Raw genomic sequence first — 21,898 nt, forward strand, 5'->3', positions numbered from 1 at the left:
AAGCTTGCATGGAATGTGGTTGTTAGTAGCTAAATAATATGTTTTGCATCTAATGAACGACATGGGGATGATGCAATCGGCTATCCTATTTTAGCTGACAATAAGTGTGTTTGTGTTTCAGAGAAAAAGCCTGTATGTGATACTGAGAGGGTGAGTGTAAGAGTTGGGGGGGCACTGGCAGTGTTTGTTCCACTTTTACCCTCAATCCCCCCCACCAGCAGTGTGGGACCTACCCCCTACTTTCAACCCCCATCGCCTCTCCAACATCAAGGGAGTGAGCCTGTACATAAATATACAGTGTGCAGTTAAAATGAGGACTAGAGTAAACACAGTAGAGATTAAATGCTGTGTGTCTCTCACAGAAGCATTCACACTCACAGTAGAGGTGTGGACAATTGCGGACACACAGTACATACACACACATTTGAGGAGTTGGCTGGGTCTTATACTGTGCAAGAGCAAGGTGTGCTAAAACTGAAAACCTTTACGAGACACAAATGTACACAGGTGCACGCACCCCCCCCCCCCCCCCCCCCCCCACCAACACACACACCCTTTCCCTAAGGATATAGGATTAAGAGGTCCAGCTGGCTGACAGCAAGCCTTTCCTTCCCACATATCCTGTCGATCTCGTCCCGCTACAGTCCTCCTACCCCACCACCCTGCTCTGCCAGCTAGCCAAGCCCGCCTGGAAGACACACCTGAGCTTGACATCGACCGGCTCCATCCTGCCACGCCACACACTCTTCGTTGAGCAAGACATGCAACATCTGGAAGATGTATGACATATGAGGATGGAAAAGCTAGGTTCGGGGCATTTCATCGAGTTTCCTCAGCTGCCTTCTAAAACGCTTCTCTGTAATGTCAGATGCTAACCCCTCATCAGTGTTGTAATACTCAAGACTGAGTAAAAATTCGCATTTTTACTCTTGCGGGAATATCACTAAATTGCCTGTGCATTGCTTAATTTATTTGTTAATATCATTACTGTTATTGGATGTAAAACGTCACACTTCAAATGCAACCAATAACTTAACTCAGTGAGTTAAGTTATTGGTTGACCCCCCCCCCCCCCCCCCCTCGCGAGACAGCGAGGGGGGGGGGGGGGGGGGTCGTAAGATGATTTTCAGAAATCAAGGAACATTTTAAAACAATTAGAAATAGCATATTTTAGCACAACATTTTTACAAGTAAAAAATGTTAGTTAAATTAATGCATGCAAATAAAAAAGCCATCAGCCTTTTGAATTTCCATTCACTGTAAGTACGGCAAACCATCTGACATCCGACCAGGAGGACGCATTAGTTGAAGTCAAGCGACCGAACGTTAAAGGCAGCGTTCTCAGCCAAGACACTGGCTGAGTTTTGGATTTCAGTGGAGAGGGAATACCCATGGCCATGGGAACTATGGGTGCTGAGGGTGCTGCAGCACCCCCCGACAGCACGAGAATTTAAAATAATATGACTTGAAAACAGGGGCGAATCTAGGTTCCCACTTTTGGGGGGGCTAAGCCCCTAGATAAAACCTATTATTTTTCCTGTGACCCAGCAAAACTAGGGGCGACTGGGGGCATGTTCCCCCAGACGAAATTTTTGAAACTATCCTTTTAAATAGTGTCCTCTAGTGGGTTTTAGGAAGATAAATTAACAAATTTAGATTTCAAATATGATTTTTTTTTTTTTTATTAAAATGTTTTGGGGGGGCTAACGAAGCCCCCCCAAAATAGGGCTAGATACGCCCATGCTTGAAAATCCACCACCGCGGCACAGCCCAGCAGTAGCGGACTGGCCATCGGGAGCACCTGGAGAAGAATAACGATGGAAAACCAGGCTGGGGCTGAAAAATTAAGAGACAAAAAGACATCACCTTCACTAAACAAGGTTTTACCAATTGAAAAAACGGCTATGTTTATTTTACACAAAGCTCAAAAACTATTTTGCGCTCAAATAAAGACCAAAAAATTGGGCTCGCGGGGGCATTTACTATCGACCTCCCGAACTAGCGTCACATCAAATACAGAATCTGCCAGCATTAGCAGGTTAGCTGTGGTGGCGTATACGGGGGCCGGTTCTGGTGGGCCGGTCTGGATCAAAGTCCAGGACCTACCCAGCTAACAAAATGACGTCCCCAGGACGTCCCCTGAACGTCCCCGAATGTTATCAGGACGTCGCAAGGGAACGTCCCCATGACGTCTTTTTGTAGGGTCCCCTAAAAGTCCGTCCATGTAACGTCCTCATAACATTTAGGGGACGTTCAGGGGACGTTTGTCTGCGACGTCATGGGGACGTTCCCTTGCGACGTCCTGATAACTTTCGCATACCAAATGCAGAATCAATTTCTCAACCTTAATTTATAGTCACATTTATGCATATAATGGATTGTATACAAAGTATACAATGCATATTAGCCTATAGTGCAAAACTAAACAGAATGTGTTCACTTAAACTCAACAATGTAATTCAACTTCTTTATTTAAAAAAATCTACTTTAAGTATAACAGGCTGCTGCTAGGGCTGTTAGCGCGTCTGTGTTGCTTTACTCCGTGAACCTGCCGTTACTGTTTACAACGTTAGCAGGGCTACTTGGTTGGCGTTGCCTTTTCAGCGTGAGATATACACAAGGTGTGGCGTGAAAGCGTGTGAAATGGTTGAAATGCGTGTGTCTCACGGTCAATACGTGAGAGTTGGCAGCCCTGTAGCTACCTAACGTTTGCAATCTGCCTCTGTACCAAAACTCTTCCGAAATCTCTTCCCCATTAAACAAAGAGATTTAGCGAGTATTAGCTGAAACATTGGCTTACTGTATGTTTCAGGGCGTTAATTTCAGTTGCTTGCCAGATTTTGTTTGTGATAACGAGCCAGGCCACATAAATCTATGTAGCTAATGATGAATGTAAAGTTATGTTACACCAACATTAACTCATGTCAGCTTCATACCTCTCCCGACTTAATAATCATAAGTTAAACGCCGTGGTACCGCGCTCCTTTACTTGGGTGAGAGAGAGATGTGAAAGCAGAAACTGAGTAGCCTACCGTATTTTCCGGACTATATACCACTCCGGAGTATAAATCGCATCAGTCAAAAAAAGGGTCATGAAGAGGAAAAAATAATATATAAGTCGCCCTGGACTATAAATCGCATTTATTTAGAAATGTATTTCACAAAATCCAAGACTAAGAACAGACATTCCATTCTGGAAAGTTATTCAACTACACAATAGCACACAGAATAACAAACCAGCGAGTCCAACAAGCAAGTTACCGGTAAGCTAGGTCACCAAGCTCCCGATCTCCCGTGGCTGTAGACGGTAATGTTTACTCGTTGGTTCATGTCAGTCAGTGGGGGGTGGGGGGGTGCTAGTCGTGTATTGCATGCCGCACTATCTGATCAAAATTACAGTTCTCTCTACAGTCAGAGCTCGCGCAAGAAGGTGGAATGTAAGGGAGATACCCTTTCCAAAACTTGTAAGGGCGTAATAGTTTGTGAAAGACCCAGAGAAACACAAATATCCGATGAGGCAAAATCCCGGCCAAATTTTGAATCCCTGCCGGACGCATTTTTTAGGTCTCGAAAAGAGGACATGTCCGGGTAAAAGAGGACGTCTGGTCACCCTAAATTATATATATTTTGATATATAAGTCACACCTGACTATAAGTCGCAAGACCAGCCAAACTATGAAAAAAAGTGTGACTTATAGTCCGGAAAATACGGTAGGTCTACTAATGTGCCTCTAAGAAGAAAAAAACACAACAACATAATAAATAGGCTGTTTTGCCTGGCCATAAGCACACAGCACAACTTTAAGAGTGCACATTTTTAGGTCAAATACACAGTTACAGATCAAATCTAACTTTTTACCTAGTCAAACCCTACTGCTTGTGTATTTTGAATGATCTGGTCTTCACCCGGTCTCGACCTGCCTTGGTCTTGATCTTGACTCGGTATCGCCCTGCCTTGGTCTTGATCTTGACTCGGTCTCAATACACTCTGGTCTTGGTCATGACTACAACACTGCAACTCATACACACATATGAGCATTCAAACATATCACAACGTACAGTGGCCACACCCGACACACACATATCTAAATACTCGGCCAGTATCAATGTCACTGGGGCTGTCCTTCTATGGTTGGATCTATGCCACAACTCTACTCTTCAAGTTACAGATTCCTTAAGAAATGCCTTGAGAAAAGTGGAGAAGGAGCGTAGAAAATAAAAAAAACTGTGAAAAAATTACTGGAGGTACAATGATGAGGCAGTAGTTGGAGGAACAGGGGGAAATGAGAGAAAGAGGAGAATGAGAAAGAGAGAGAGAAAGTAAAGCTCGAGAAAATGGGAGAAACAGAAGAGTGAGGATATAAAACATGACTGGATCTGGTTTCCCCAACAGCTGCCAGGTCACTCAGTAGTTTGGGAAATTTCATGTATTTATGAGTGTATGTCACTCTGAGAACTTGAATGCTATGAGAGGGTTAGTTGACAGAAAGCACAGATTTGTCTGTGATATGAAGTCCCCTTCTCAAGGACAATCAAAACAAATCCTGATGGAAACATTGGGCCAACTTGCATTGCCACACTGGAAAAGGTAGTCTATAAAACAGTAATTTCCAAAGATTTAGACCCATGTATTTGATAGGTAATTTCCAAATGTTTGATTATTTTGCAAAAGAAAGGTGGGCAAGAAATGTATCTTATTAAACAGCCTGAGCAAGGAGTGAGCGATGGTTGCACTGTTGAGAGAAGACAGCCACGGATGAATGAACTTGAGAAAACAGAACAGAATGAGCAGGAGGGACACGTTTCGGTTGTGATCGGGGATTCTGTTGCTAAAGCTTGGCTTCAGTCAGCCTCGTGGTGATGGATAGCTAATGAGCAAGGGGAAAAATCCATCTGGCAATACAGCAAGAATACCATTGACAGGGCCCGATCGCTAGAGCTCCCCTCCCAACCAGCCGTGGGTTAGTGGGAGCAGAAAAAAAAGACAAGGAGGGGGGAGGGATAGAATGAGAAAGAGGGAGTGAGAGAACAAGCGGGAAAGGAGAGGATGGAGAGAAGAGAAAAAAACTGCGATGACATGTAAGTGCAAAGTGCGATTAAGGATTTACTTTCAAAAGGGCTACCATTGATCTTTTTTGATAGACCTGCAATAAATCAAACCAGATTGACTCACATGAGAACCAAGCTTAATCCTTTAGTCAGATCCAGAAGAACTCAAACCAAACCAGCTGTTAATTTAGGCTTTACGAGATAAAGCAGGAGAAATCCAACCTGATGTACCCTAGGGCAGGGGCTTACATCATCTCTGTAAAGCAATCAACGTATTGCTAGTTTGGAAAGGCAATCAGAGCACATTTTGGGAGTGAGGAGGAGATGTTTGGAGGGAGACTGAGAAGGCGAGAGAACGAAGAGAAAAGATAGTCTTAAAGGGGTCATTGATTGCAGAACCGAATTTACCTTGTCACAGTTGAATAACGACAGTTCAGTGGGTAATATGGACATACAGTGAACCCCAAAGTCCATTGACACCTCTTTCCTATGCAAATCTCACAATTAAAAAATATAGCTGTAAAAATGTAGGTTTTGAAAAGGCCACCTTTTTTGGCTCTGGTCTGTACCTTTGTCACGCCCCAAACATTGCTGCGCGCTGCTGTGTACTTCCACGGAATTACAAAGAAGAACGTTTTTCCACAGGATATTGAAAATGGACTACGGTCGTAAATGCAGTGTTCCAGCCTGTACAGGGAATGCTGCCACTTTTCAGAGTCTTCCCAAGGATCCAAACACTCGACGGGCTGTGATGTTTGTCTATGAGAAGATCCCTGTGCAGTTCGACCCTCAATTTCACATTTGTTCGAACCTCAATTTCACATTTGTTCGAACCATTTCACTGAGGACAGTTTTGAAAACCTGGGACAATGTAAAGCAGGATTTGCTATGAAGCTGTTGCTGAAAAGAGGTGCTGTTCCGACCGTTTATCACAGCCGCAAGCTGTATTATGATGTTGTCGCTAACAGTTATTAGCAATGCTAATGTATCCTGCCTGTATCTAGCATCGGTAGAAGGTGTGATGATTTAGTTTACTGGCAATAGGGCTAACGTTATTTCATGTTCCTGACTGTGTTTCATTCAAATAAATAACCCGTGTTATCATGTAAATCTACAATTCAAGATGCATGTTTGTCCAGATCTATTTTTCAGCAAGATAGCTAGAGCTAACTGAAGCTGACTTGAATCATGATAGTTTGTTTGCTAAGCTGTAGTGCTAACGTTACCCACTTAAGTTGATCCTGTTTGCTTCGACAACACAAGGGTAAACAACTAACGTAATCATTTCAAATGATATCTAGTCAATCTGTTGAAAACAGTGTTGTGTAGACACAATAGATTTATTTGTACGTCTTCATTTCAAGTCTCCACCTTCGATGTTTCAGTAAGTGCTGTTGGCCGTGTTGCGTCTTTGCTCCGCAGCTTCACTCGTTGTAGAACAACCAATCAGCACGCAGCTCATCTATATATTCATGAGCATCCCATTAAACGAGAAAACCTAGCGTTTTTTCCCGGGACAAATTCACTGGAAGCATCAGGAGCCATAGAACAGCACCAGGCCCATTTTCAGCCCAACCAATGTTACATACCCTATTCGGAGACCTTAAGGAAAAGTGTGAAATACCCCAAAAGCCCAGTCAATCACCCCTTCAAGCAAACTTAAAGAATCTAGTTTGAGAGGAGCAAACTTCAGTTGAAGGATGGTAGTGAAGGCTGTTGTCTCTATTTCTTACCCCGAGCACCCTGTAATTTCCCTGGAGGCTCACCACGTCCCTGTCCCAGTGGCAAACTAGCCCTGCCAGCCACACTGTGGCCGCGCCATAGCAAACCATAGTAATTAAAACTGCTATTTTTGTTTAGACCCTTCTCTCTCTTTTTTTCCAACACAATTTGCCGCTCCTGGCACAAGTATTGCAGACGCCATCCCTGACCACACTGGTAGCATTTTCGGATGTCTTTTTCTGCCACACATCCTGTGTGTTTGTGTGTGTATGAAATCATGGTTTAGTTGTTTTGGTTCCTCTTCTGAACTGGGTGTGTATTACCACAATGGGAAATATGAATACAACACACAAAATCAGAACACACATACACGCTCATTAGTTCCTCCTCCTTGTCTTTAATGTCCTGTTTACTACACGCAACCAGATCAAATCTGAAATCCAATTCCAGGCCTTACAGGCCCTTCACTTTGGGCGTGCAGGGGAGGAGTGAGCAGAAGCAGGCTCTGTAGTCTCTGGACACTGTCCAAGGGAAACTGAACCTCAGGAGTCAAAACAAAACCACACGCGAAATCAGAGTTAAAGCAGCCCCCCTTTGGCATCGGCACCACCTCAATCCCCTACATCTCCCCACCACTCCTGGTTACACTACATGCACACAGGGATCACCAAGGTTTTGCACGTCTCCTCTGCCTAGTCAAATTGAGCAATGTTTGGAGCTTTGACACAGACCTTTGTGTGTGTGTGTGTGTGTGTGTGTGTATGTGTGTGTCATTGTGTGATTGTGCATTTCTGTCCAAGGCACACATGCTTGTAAAGGAAATTGCCACTTTAGTCCCACACTACAGCCACACTGTCACATACACTATCTTTAGTGCCCAACTAAGACCCTCTACAAACCCCCCGTCCCTAATCATCACAATTTTTCACATGTAAGATAGCCAATCCCTGTGGTTGTTAGTCCCCTCTAACACCTCCCACCATGGTCATAAGGTCAGACATTTAATTACACAGAAACAGTAATCTCACCAAACAGATGGCAAGTAGGCCGCCTCTCCATGACTTTATACCCAATTGAATCATTACTGATGCTGTTTGCTAAATTATGGCACACAAAAACACCACAAAACAGGATTTGTGCCTTAAGTGGGGGGAGTGGATAGAAAAGCAGATGTGTCTTGCCCAGCATCTGTGGTGAAGATCAAAAAGGCGAGAAGTACACACATGCATGATTGGTGTTAGTTCTCACAAAAAAGTTGACAATACAACGTCAGTGCTAATAAAATTTGCATTGATAGATCAAAAAAGAACTAGGGGCCCATGCTGAACTACCGTCGCTCCCACCAGTCCTGTATGGTAAACCACATAACAAGGGCAATTTCCAAAGTGAGGAAAGTATTTGTCTCTTGAAAAAGAACGGAACTGAGGTTGATTTACGGGTTTTCCTCCAGGACATAAAGTTTGTCTTTGGAAGAATCTCAGGGATCGTCTCTTTTTTCTTAAAAAAGCCAGAGCAAGCGAGCTAGCGCACTCCAGTAAGTGTCCGCCCATTACTGATGCTTCGTTGGTCTTCCCAGCTTTCCTGCCAATTCCTGCTTCTGTGTACAATTAGAGGTCAGGAACATATCTGAAACTAACCGAGCATCTCAATCTCTGGCCTGTCGACTCAGAAACCAAGAAACAAAGCACACTTCAATCCGACAATGAAAACGGAGGGTTCTCCAGTGTTGATCTCCAGACACCTGCTGATATTGATGCAGATCCTTATTTTGGTCGAGTTAAGAATTTACCACCATTACACTGTCTCATCATTATAGACATCAATACATGTATTGACACTGGTGTTGACGGTCAGGTCTTTAAAAATCGTTCTTTCTATATGGATCCAAAGAAAAGCCAAGAAAAATGCTTGGGTCAGACTGGTTGTAAATCCCAGTGATGATTGGTCGCTTGTTTGGTCAGTGGGTAAATATCTTGCCCTGATTGGTCTGGTCCCTGGTTGCACCCTGGGGTGTCATATTCTATGACAGGCTCATACCTCATGCCATGGAGGGGAAGAGCCATGTTAAACTGGTAAAAGGACGATAAATCTGTACTGTCAGGACGACAAGCAGCACAGCAGTGCAACACAAAACAAATTCTCGCAAAGCGCATGCTACAACAACGAATACACACAACTCAGTCCTTTCATTGTAATGAATCACTAAGTGCTAAATCAACATGGGAGGAGGAGGAAAATATATGTGTCAAGCTGAAACTGGCCTGCCAGGTTGAGTCATTTTAAGACTAGGCCACATCTGAATCCATATATAATGGCTGTGAAAAACATTTGTCCCTCCGGCGACCCTAATAACACCTGTAGACCCACTCTAAACGGGAACAGTTGTATCAAGTGGCATGTCTACTTCTGTAAAACGATACTAGGAGCATACAGAAAACTTCCATACAGTTTTTTGGAGTCTTGGTGAGGAATTCCATTGGCCTACAGAGAGCTGGCTATAGTTGTTCTTCGGGTGTGCGGGCAAAGGTGAAGTAAAAGAGGAATGGGGGAATCATTGAGAAAAAAGGCTGGATATTACTGACAACATGGCCGACTGAAAAACCTGTGCTTTACTTTAACAGGGATTTGAGAATTCAAGGGTCCGCAAAGCGATACCACAGGCCAAGCTGCAGGATAGGAGGAAGGGGAGGGCGGTGTTACACTAGAAAGCCGCATAACATCTCTGGCAAATGTTAGGCTCAGAGGAAGTTGAAAGGGAGATTCACAAGTATATCTACCTCACCGGCCTGAATGTTAGCATTTCCTGTTGCAATGTTTCAGGGGATAAGAGGGGGATTATGTAAGGGATCATGCTACGGTCACAATTAAAGTGCTGTAAATTTTCCTCTAGAATATTCCATTGATGACAGTAAACGCAGACATTTTAGTTGCCTCTGAATGCTGTCCTAGAAATAAACCAACATCCTTCGTAGAAAGTCAAATACCAAAGCCCAATATTCAGTAACAGCATCTACTGGCCTGCTAACAGCATTAAGCTTCAGGACAAGAGCAAAGCCTTCCCCACTGATCCCCACAAAGAGGAGGGAGAAGAATGTTACTCCAGTATTTCTCCAATGGCCCACACTATGAGCAAAAAGAACTGACTTCACAGCTGCTCCAAAGTGGCAGGGTGGGCGGCATCACCGACACCTGTCTCTGACAAGTCCCAGCATTCACACTGACTCTGGTTTCCTGAAGTTGGCTGCCTCACAGTCAGGTGACAAACGGCAACATACACTTCCACTAACAGCAAATGGGCACACACAAACACACTCAGAGCAGTAGAGATCTTCTAAAACCAAGAGCCATTTAGTGTGACCCTTACCACTTAGGAATATTCTGTATCATGGTGAGAAGGGCCAAACCCTCTTTCGTCTCTCTGATTTCCCCCCCCCCCCCCCCGCCCGCTCCCACTCACTCTGTGGTTAGGAGCTGTAAACCAACACTTCCCTAGTCTCTCATCCGCTACCCTACATGACTGTAACCACCAGATTTGCATACCGCTCAACTTGCATAACTGTCGAGTGTTTTGGTCCCAGAAGAGAATTACTGTGTACAGAGATGACCACCACCAATCAACTTGAAATGGAGAAACACAAATACTTTCAGGCTGGACTGAAACCCCCCCCCCAAAAAAAGGATGTTGTATCTGTGTATCATCATCTAGAGGAGAGTGAACAGCAAATAGGTGAAGCAGTTTAGCAAGGCTGGATCACTGCTTGTCAAGAGTAAACATCGGCATCCACTATATAATTGTAATTTAATTGTAAACTCCCCTGAGTTTACTGGGAGTATCAGAGTCAATCTTGATCAGAGTGTGTGTAATTGAGTCGTACAGTTAGTCCAAGACCGGCTACAGCTGATAGCACTGATGTAAGTATGAAACTTACACCCACAACAATGTCTTTCAATGACCACAGGGCTTATGCTCATTTGATCAAATAAAAATAATAATACTACTGGCCACAACAAGGAAACAAACAATTGCAACCATGTCTTTTTCCAGAGAGGGCCCTATTTATTTGGACTATTTGTGATTGGTTCAGCACATTTACTTATTGATCGATTAGAGCTTTGGTGGTACTGTTCTGCATTGGAAAACAAATAACCTTATTCCAAAAGTGGGTGGAGTCGAGCTGAGTTTAGGCGGTACCATGCAGTGGAAAAGCGCAGTCAAGTACTACAGATATTATGGATAGTTGGGGTGTTGGGGTCAGAGTAGCAGGCTGGGGGTTGGAGCCAGTGGACTTGGCCTGATTGAGCCATGTGACCCACCCTGGTATAGCCATGCTGCTGGTGCTCAGCCTGCCACCCAGCAGACCAAAACCGCCTCTCCCTGCCTCATTTGCTCAGCAATCCTGCTTTCAGCCAACCAGTTTTGTAATTTCCCTGTTTAGGCTCCATTTGTATTGTCTGCCGAAATGGCAAGGAGAGGGCTGGGGTAAGAGAAGGCTAGATGGAAGGGGTCTGGTGGAAGGGGTGATGTTTATTCCCAAAAAGGCTTTTTGCTAGCAATGCATCTCTATGGCACTCACCCCCCCCACCCCCCCCCACCCACCCTCCACCCAACCCCACCCCCACACTCACCCCCACCCTCCACACAAAAAACACTTGACGTCTTTCCCTCCCTCCCTCCCTCACACATACACCAAACCCTCTCTCCACCCCTTTCTACCCCCACCTTCCCTGACTAATGTGCCTTGACACTCATACATCACCCGTAAATTGGCCAAATGAATTAACCACGGCCCCTGCTTAGCGTTACAGGCTTTAAATGGATTTTCCCCTCTCCAGGTCTGACCAATAATTGCATTTATCCATCTTGTTGAAGCACAGGTTTACACACTTGCTAACATCATGCCAATCCCAGCTACATTTTCCGCTCCAGTGATGGGAGTGGGAGGAGATTTGTCATCGGATCATAACAGGTAATTCAAACAACAATTAGTTCGATGACTCTACCGTATGTCAATGTCTAGCTGCTTGGTGGATAAGTTGGAGCTTATAGGCCCTTCCATCTCTCTGTCTTTCTCTCTCTCTCCCTGTCCAAACTCCCCGGTTTGTTGAGATGAATTGAGGCTTGCAATTGTACTATATCAATCATCCAAACCTACAGGTTCAAGCAACAACAACCAATGGCGGTAGTACCTAAAAAGTAAATAGGGCATGTGAGTGTGTAAGCACACACACTCACAGAGGGGGTTAGGGCTCTCCGAGAGCTGTGAACACTGCTATTGGAGGGGGTCATCCGTACACTTGTGAGTGTTTGAACAGTAGTGCATTAGACACTCTGGGGCCCACAGAACAATTCAGCTATGTAAACACGGAGGAACTTCCTTCCCTCTGGTCCTTCAGGCCTGCGCTGAGATGACCCACTGTTTAAACAGCGGAGCATTCCAGCGCCTAGGCCCGGGCTAAAGCAGCTGGTCTCTAATGCAACGTCTGAGCAAGATGCCTGACCTGAGAACTCTAGGCTTAACATAAGAAGGGACATTCTCTGTTGTCAAATAAATGCTCTTACAGACAGAGCATGGACTGAATTGACAATGGAATCCCTGCATGGCCATTCATTGGTTTCTTCATCATAACATTTTAGGTTACATGGTTATGTTTGTTTTTAAAGAAGCTAAGCTAATCACCTGAAGAGGATTGGGAGCTTCCTGGACTATTAAGGGTTCAAATGGAAAAGTTTCCATCCCGAAATTTTGCCACATGTTATGACAAAGCCAACCATTTATCTTTATTGATATTTGAAAAATGCAAAGCGCGACGCCCATAAAGATAAAAAGGCAGTAAGAGCAAGATAAAGAAACTCCTCGTTCTAAAGGGCACTGTGACGTACATCACATGGTCTTCTACCCCCGCAAAATGTTGTTCCTCATTCCCTGATACAACCTAACCACACCATGTACCACCAACACATCTAACTCATCATTTTAATCAAATATCCCCTCCCCCCGACCTTAGCAGGTTTAATTTGGCACCTCTCGTCAGTTCATTTGGTGCCCCGTCCGCATCAGTCCCCTCCGGCTGAGAGCGCAGGCCACTCATCTCACCTCAGGCCAGTTGTCCAAACATTCACTCAATTCACTTTTACCCCTTGGGGGTGGCAATTGACAATTCACTCAATGGCAGGAGTCAATTTGTTCACTTTTGGAATTGACCCCAAACACCACTGACACCAATCCCTTTTGGCAGACTAGATTGCATTAACAAGGGGGTGGTGCTGGAAGAGGACTTACAGCTACACATTCTACGGAGGCACACACACACACACACACACAAACAGAGAAAACCTGACACCACCACAATCCCATACATGTTTTAGCCTATTGTTACAGACTTACAGTTGCCTGCAGTATGCCACAGCACCCTAGGAGTGTAGTGCACTATAGGCTGCACACACAACATGTGCAATTTGCATGAAAGTTTATGTATTGTACACACATTTACATCTGTTTTGAGAGTGGTAATATTATTGTCTGTAACTGGAGCACTTTGGTTTAAGAGCTGACAGTGGAAATTCTATTAATTAATTTTATTCTGGAATTGGTACGCAAAGCATAAAATGATCTACATTGTGTAGGCCTATAAAGGGCTTAGATTTCATTAGCATTTCTTACATACAATAATCTCTGCAACATTTTGTTCTAAATCCCACAATAATCCTGAGATTAGTAGATTCATTTATTCCTGCTCTGGCTGCAAACCTCCCTCCTGTTCCCAGCAGTTAGAAATCTAGCACTTTTAACAAAACTCAAGCAGACAATCACCTTATCACTACCCTCTCGCTCTCTCACTCTGTCTCTTATACACACACACACAAACAGACTTTCATGCACAAAAACAAGCTAATCCCTTGCAATTAAAAGTTTAATTACAAGATTAAAAATACATGGACGAGAGTTTTATCACCTTTCACTTCTCAATTATGTGCTTAACGCATGCAAAAGCTTTCATGGAGGTTTTAACTTATTACTGGTATACATTGAAAATTATAAAATAAAAATATTATAAAACACCTTAAGAGGACAGACAGACCAGGCAGTTACCTTTTACATAGTTAATATTTCATTAAAACAAACTAACAATTAACATAACAGGATGTTCACTGCATCTTTTTGCGTGAAATTTACCATTGTAATGATAGGAGCCAAATATGCCATGTATTTTTTCTCATGATTCAACACTCTAGAGCATTTTGCCACATCCATAAAAAGGTTGGCCTACCACAGGTGTTCACTGGATAATAGCATTGATAGTCATCATCTAGCCCAACGTGATCATTAAACACACCTGCATGCCGACACACCCCATGCTCGTGCTCGCACACACACTCTCACATATCAGTTGAAACTAAAGTACTTCTATTACTAGTCATAAAGGGGGTTTCCAACAGAGAACATGTCAGCCTCAGTGCACTATGACCCTCCTCCAAGACTCCGTTTCAAAAAGCTTGGCAACCTGGCACTGCCAAATTCCTTTACTGTCTCACTGCCGTCTCCTCAACACTTTTAGGGTGGACAGTTTGATGGTGAGCTGTATACACAGGAGGAGGTAAATAGTGGGAGAGAACTAGCCAGATTCATTAGCCAAAAAAGCCACACACATGGCCTGTCTGTCAAGCGTGGCAATAAACTCACCCCCAGCCCACTTTCTCTGGGTCCCGCTGCTTTTTTTGGGAAGATAAATTTGAGGCCTGGGGGGCACTATTGTTTGGACAACTAACCAGGAACTGTCGCTGTTCTCATTGCCCCAGCATTAACAGCAATTATGCGCCCTATTCAACCAGCCTTTGTGTGACCCTCTCCCCCCCCCCCCCCCTCCCACACACACACACACTACCAAACATGCACATCGTAGGATACATTTCCCACTTTCTTACACCCCATCCAGCCTACACACACATTCTCTCCAATTCTGCCGGCTACTCCTTTTGCTGCTGGGGAACCCATGGCATTATGAATGGGCTAACTAAATAGACTATGCATACTCAGTCCAAAAATACTTAGATACCAACAGGTCTTATCTTTAGCAATGTGTTGCAAATGTTCAAGACTGTTTGTTTTATTGAAATGTGTATTTAAAAAATGTCCCCCTTCATTCATCAATACATAGGTGAAAATGTGAATGTCCATGTCCATTTCAGTGTTCTGGTCAGTTCTCGAAATTCAGTTACACCGTATAATTAATTTTGTTATTAATATAAAATGCAGTTAGTTCAATGCATCTAGTTCAGGGAAACATATGTATTAGCTAGCACTACATACCAATGCAACCAACATGGGGTTTTGTCTGGGGCTAAAAAGACCTTATGAATGAAAGCATAATATACAATAAGTAAGATTTTTGCTAAAATAAGTGGAGTAAAAAATAACCCCTTACTACAGTTTTGGATATAGCAACAATGTACAGAAATGTATGTCCAACATGTGCACAGACAAATAATAAAGAATAATGTGATTTTCATGTTTAAAGAAGCCCCATGTATGCCGAAGACCTAGCCTATATTTAACAGTTGACGAAAGTTGCATTCCAGATGTACAGTAAGATCTTTGTGTTGAGCTGTATGGAAATGCATGGGAGAGAGAGAATGTGGGAGTGTGTGCGGAGGGGGCTGTGTGTGGGGGGCACCAGTCCACAGCTGCTAAGCCAATGCAGTTTTCCCCCCAGACAGAATAGAACACAGCACTGTGGTCCAGAGATAGGAAATTAGAGGTTGGGTGGAAGGGGGGGGGATTCACTTTCAATACCCCAGTATTGAAAGTGACTTGCATGTTGCATGAAACTGTCTCGATCTATAAAAAAAACACTTGTTACGTTTACATTTCAGGGTTGCATTTAAAACCACAGACTATTTGAAGCTCCACATCAAATTCCAAATCCTTCACTAACAAACAATTACATAGATAGGTTTGATAATTAATTCAACTATAGATAAAGACAGACAAAACAAGTGTTTGTGCAGAGTGAACACCAGCAAACTAGTGTTCTAGTAGGGAACCCTTCCTTTGCTACTATTACCACTAGGGAGCTAGCTACTCCCTTCACAACATTTAAAAATCTAATTTGAACACGCCCACAAACATGTTGGACTGACAGATTCTTTTTTTTTCTGTTTGGTGTTTCAAATAGATTGATGGAGAGCGATTTTCATACATTCTCAAACAGCTCAGCCTGCCAACACCAACTACCAAGACAATTAAGCCCTGGTAGCAAGAGAAGGGGAAAAAAATCTCAGTAAATATTTACAGCTAAAAGAAAATTCCATTCATCCACCAAGCGCTAACAAAACCTTACTGTACTCTCCTCTCTCTCACTCTCCCTAGGCCCCCTCCCTTCTTTCTCTCTACATCTGCGATTCATTGACTTTACAATTTACCACATGTCGAGATGGGAGAGGTCGAGCTTCCATCTGAATCACGGCACAAATATGCTAGTGATTTATTGTTTTAAAAGCCCTGGGCCGATTTAGTGCAACTCCACTTTTCCTGAGCATTACTCCTATTGGCAGGCAATGAACAATTACAGTTTGGACTAATTAAGCTCCGAGAATGTGCTACAAGCTGCTAATGTCTAGCAGGCCCCAATTTTTGTTTAATGGTGCCAAACTTTGCTCGCCCAACTTAACTTACTCAAATACAAAACAGATTGAATTTTTTTATGGGTGTTTATCGAGCTGGGGGAAAATAAGGACCTTTTCTTTTCCTTGCATGGTATAAAAGAAACAGAGCAGCGGAAAAGAAAGGCAACAGGGAAGGAAAGAATAAAAGGAAAGGAAAGAAGAGGGACATCGAGAGTGGTGCTGCTTCCGCTATACTTTGTAAACAACGGTGATTTGCAAGACAAAAGAAGCTCCACCCTCTAAATAAATTCAGAACGCATTTTGCAACCAGAAGCACAAAATGTGACCGGGTACGGCTGCAAACCCCCTGTGGATAGCAATTAGGCCCTATTAACATGTAAAGCCAATTTGATAAGGTGTGGGTCTATCCCCTAAATCCTCATTAAACTATCTCCCGTCACCTCACAGGCAAAAGCTATTCAACACACAATCATAACACATATAATCCATAAAATAAATCATTATTATAATTATGAATATACTGTCTTTATAAAGGATAAAATACAGGCCATTGCAGTATATCTACAAAAAAAAAGGTAATGTGACAATTATTACTACTAAATCAGGTATTCATTCCAGCAATTGTCCCACAATGCGACCATTTACCCACAACTATGTTAAATCCGTGTAAATGACTGTTGGGAGCAATTTTTCTTTTTAATAGAAGACACACTGGTGCAACAATAAAACTGACACAAACAGGAAAATATTTTGTAAAAAAGCTATTGTTTCAACCACACAATGTCTCTCGCCAGGCTTGTTGGGGACTAGCCACGGGTTTCAGGATAATCTTTTTTCACTTTAAATAAAGCAGTGAAGACAGGGTGTTGCATTATCTCAGCCTTTTTTTGTTCTTTTAAACTACTGGTAATTATACGTTGAAACCCAATACCTCTGCCAAAAGTCTGCAGGCCTGGGGAATTATGGGGCCAGGGGTGGCGTCAAATATCTTAACATTCATAAGTCTGAGAGGCAGTAAATAAAGCAGGCGGATTTTTGGCCCTGCAGCCCCAATGCCAAAGAGCGGGACAACCAGACCTTATTCTCCATCACACACTGTCCATCCATCCATCCACCCCCCTTTCTCTCTCTGTCTGTCTCTCTCTCTCTTTCTCTCTCTCTCTCTCTCTCTCGACCTGTTGATGTGTGATATTAGCCTACCATGCTGGAGTTAACCCGTCGCCTTTTTAGCAAGCCCCATGAAGCATTAGCATTGGCACAACGCAGGGAGAGAGAGAGGGAGAAAAAGAGAGATGCAAGACAAGACAGTGAGCACCTAGGGTGAGCTGCCCAGGCCACTTCACCAATTCAACCTGCTCCCACTGATCCAGCATGTCTTTGTGTGCAGTTTAGGGAGGGAGTGAGAGGGGTGGGAGGGAAAGGGGAGGAGGACAGGCCAGGAAGGCTAATACCCTGGGCAAAACTTTGTCAAATTGTTAAATGATACCCAATTGTACAGCTTTTTAGACTTAGGTGGTTGGAAAAACAAACACTTGCTCATTATAGCCCACTGAGGTCAGACAAATTATAATAACCTCCACACACGTGTTTGTAAAAAAAAAGACAAGCAATAACTCAACCACAGGAAACATGGCAGCATGGCAACATAGAACATTGACATCTGACAAGAAAGGGATGTTCATTATATTGTGATTATTATAAAGATTAAAAAACATAGACAGCTACTCCATCAAAGCCCTGTATGACAATAGAGCAAAATAAGCCACTTCTTATCACAACAACCCCACGAGTCATATTCAGTTACCCTTACGACTTATTAGGGAGGAAGACAGGTAATCAATGGATAGGTGAATTATTTATGCTTGGCTTAAGTAATACATTTATGAACACAACTGCCACCACTTCAAAGACATGTTAAAAGGTAGCAGACCTCATGAAGTGGACTTGCTTAGTGCAGTAATGCTTCCAACATAAGCCTGAAAAACACAGGTTAGAATAGTCCTCACTCACGTCAATGGAAAAAAGAGCTCAACGTTAACATCACTTTGCAAGGAAAGTGATTGCACACTTGCAATACTTCATTGTTTTATAAACCTACTTCAGAAACCAGAAAATAACCTAAGAGTATGAAATATAAAAGGATCAGATAAATAAAAAAATACCACTGATGAATCAGGTCATTTGGAACTTAAAAGAAAAAAAATCTTTGATTTCAGGGGAAAACAAAGTGAAGAGTATGACCAAGACTCTAGCTTTGTCTACCCGTGCTTTCAATACAATGTGCTTTCATATTAAGCAGTTCACTACGCAGAGATAACCTGGTGTAGTTTAACTTTAGAGGAAAATGGCAATTAATATATTGTATATACAAAAGGAACTGAGCCTCAAGTTAAGGATTGTGTGCATACACACTTGGAAAAGTGGGTGAAGAAAGATGTTTACACAATATGGTATGGAATAGAATTTTAATTTGAGCTCCAAATATATAGAGTTTTATTAGCCTACAATTTTCCATAGAAATGTTAGTTTATCACATCCAGACTTCAAATGAAGGTCAAAACAGGTTACAGACAGGGAAGGGGCTATTGCGCATCGCATGTGTTTAATTGCAAGGTGCACACAGTGCTCTAAACGGAGGAAACAAATATCACTTTCATTGTCTGGAGTTGTATGGGGGATAAGATCATATTTCGTAATGCCTGGTCTTTGCCTTAACCTTGTAAAATAAGATGCCAGGTCCTAGAGCAGTGACTGGTTATTGCAACCATTTAAAATGAGTTAAAGAAAACAAATACAAAAAACATCCTCCTTAACCATTACTATTGCCTGGTGGGACTGGTGTGGTGGTGAGTAAATGAGAAATTATTCATAATTACAGCTGAGTTGATTATCTCTGACAACATGAATTTACTTCTAATAAACATGTATGCCACAAGCTTCCATGCATTGCCACATGCTTCTGCTTCGTCTACAATGCAGCATTTTGTATGATAACAACAATATTGTAAATCAAAAAAAATATGGTATATATATGTTGTAAAGTAAATGTTTCAAATAATTGTACTGCAAGACATTGTTTATGTTTTTATAGTTTTTTTTGACACGTGCAAATTCAGTAATAAAATAACTGTTCGGACTGGTTTTGTTTCTATAGGCTTCTATGCTATTGTCAACCCTCCAGAAAGTTTAGGTTGGTATTTTCATTTCAAAACTTGCTACAATTTTATGATTGCACTGTTGTGTGTTGGGGGGATTGTGATATGGAATTTAAGAAAAGCCAATGACTATGCAAATCTGATTGTTGTTGAGTAGCCTATTTGTAACAATTGGAACAAATTACGATTCGTATTAAGATGAATACTAATCATTATTTATTTAGGAAATTATAAGAAACATTGCTGTCGTTATTATGCAGATTACATTGTGTATTAAATGTATTTTGACAATAAAAGTTGGACGAGAAACAATAACATCCCTTATATATTTAGCATGCTAACTACTGTACAAAACAACGACGGCAGACAGCGTTGCAAGCGGCATGCATTCCATTGTACAGTTCGTAAGAAGTTGTGAAACTTCTGCCTTGGCTACGTTTTAACATCCAAAACATACCTAAACCAGATAAGGCGCGTACGGCTGAAATGAGATTGTGTGTCTCTATTCATGTATCCACATAGGTGTATATAAACGAACTTACTGTGCGTGCAGTTGGAGAAAGAGATCCATTCGGAAGGTACGGACTTGTAAGATCGGGGATCATTATAAATGGATAGCCCGGGTACGGTGGGCTCTTGAACAGCCCTCCATCTTGCCGTTTCGCAGCTAACATGGCGGGGGGAAAGAACAAAACTTTTATAAGTGTCTTTAAAACTTTGAATGTATTTCAGATTTCTGGAGAAATACTCTTGGCACGCTCTGATGGTGTAATTGTGTAAAAATCCAAGAGACAAGACCGTGAACAAAAAAGCACAAACTCACCCTCCTCTAAACTTTCTCTTGTTTTGTCTCTGAAAGTTTCAGATCTAGGCGGAGGCCGTCTTTCCGCCTTGAAATGTAATGAAACATGGGGATTGCATTAAAGAAAGTAAAACATGGGGGAATATTAAACTTTCTAATACCGCGGATCATTGTATATTTTGCGTAGACTACAAATGGGCGAAATGGTAAGAAATAGGTAACCGAGAGTGGACAATCGATTCCGATTATTTGTCACTTACCTCCGAATCCGAAGAACTGTTTTGATTCGTTTCTGATTCATTTACAAGAGAAGATTTGACATCTGCTAAATCCCTTTCTGCCGAAGAGTTCTCCGATATTTTTTCCTCCTGTTCCCCTTCGTCTTTGAAGGAAATCATTTCATCGTTCGCACCCAAATCGTCCCCTCCACCGCCGTTGAGCTGCGGCATTTTCCCGAGCAATTTTGGGGGGCAAAAACACAAAGTTTTAAACCCTTGATCTTTGTGATCTAGAATCCGAGTTTAAGTTTAGGGTCTGTATTGGCGTTTTCCAAGCACTGGCGGTTAGTACAAACTAAAAAGAGGGGAATCTTGGCAGAAAAAGAAGCCGGAGATGGAGCTGAGCCGCTCGGATTGAGTGAGTTGAAGTTGGTCGGAGTGGTTTTCAGTTCAAAGGCGGCGCTGATTGACAGATAGAGAGGGATGGAAATAGAGAGAGTCTGGATTCAGGATTATTGACAGGGAGAAACACACAAGAAACTAATGAGATTCAAACAGGGAGGGACTTGAAGTGACGTTTTCATAAATAGGAAAAAAAAAAAGGTTGGAGGAAGCCGTCGGACGAGTGTGCAGTGAAAAGCGAGTGAAGGTAGTTTGGGAGCAGGACAGTGAAGCTCCCCTGTTTGCTTTTGTGCTGGAATAGCAAAATAGGCGGAAGATAGGAGTTACTTGTAGACGCGGATTAAACATATGGGCGGTCTCCCGCTGAAAATGAATAGAGGACACTTCCTTTGCTGATATTTTCTTCTCCAATGTAGATTTTTTTGACATGTCATGGAATTAGGGGTCAAAGTTTACCACGCATGTTTTGAGAACAAACTTGAATTAAACTGTAAAAGCAATAACACACAATGCCCAACTTTTTAAATTATGAATCTCACCACCATAAACTAGGTAGGCTAATTGTTTACAGTTAGGCTAAATAACAAAAAATACATGTAGGCTACTACATAATGTGTAATGGTTTTATGGCAAAAACCTTTCAATTTTTGTTGGAATATTGCAGCTCATAGGAGATATTACACAAATACGAGGTAAATAATTTCACTCTTTTTTTTTATCATAATGGCATTTCCCCCATTCTTACTGCAATGTTCTGCTTCAAACGGGGACAGACAGTGCTCTGTAGGCAATGCACAATTTTAGAGCGTGGCACTAACCTGTTTTATAATAGAATAAAAAGCATGCTTGATCTGCATATACTGGGCCTTTTTCTGGGATTCTAAGTTAAACAAGAGTAAATTGCATTTATTAGAAGACCTCAGAA

The 21,898-nt window shown here is 42.5% G+C and overlaps 1 protein-coding gene across 7 annotated transcripts in view; it reads right to left on the reverse strand.

Moving 5' to 3' along the window:
* tcf7l2 (transcription factor 7 like 2) overlaps positions 1–21,013 on the reverse strand; it is an 88,307-nt gene extending 67,294 nt beyond the window's left edge. For all 7 annotated transcript variants that reach the window (XM_067244276.1, XM_067244282.1, XM_067244277.1 and 4 more), the window contains exons 1-3: positions 20,614–21,013; positions 20,375–20,441; positions 20,094–20,218 (exon numbers count right to left, since the gene is read on the reverse strand). In XM_067244276.1, the coding sequence (XP_067100377.1) occupies positions 20,094–20,218; positions 20,375–20,441; positions 20,614–20,802 (381 nt within the window). In that variant the 5' untranslated portion in view covers positions 20,803–21,013. The remainder of the gene's footprint in view (positions 1–20,093; positions 20,219–20,374; positions 20,442–20,613) is intronic.
* Positions 21,014–21,898: the final 885 nt, after the last annotated feature.

Source organism: Osmerus mordax, chromosome 10 (assembly GCF_038355195.1).
Source record: "Osmerus mordax isolate fOsmMor3 chromosome 10, fOsmMor3.pri, whole genome shotgun sequence".
Taxonomy (NCBI): Eukaryota; Metazoa; Chordata; class Actinopteri; order Osmeriformes; family Osmeridae; genus Osmerus; species Osmerus mordax.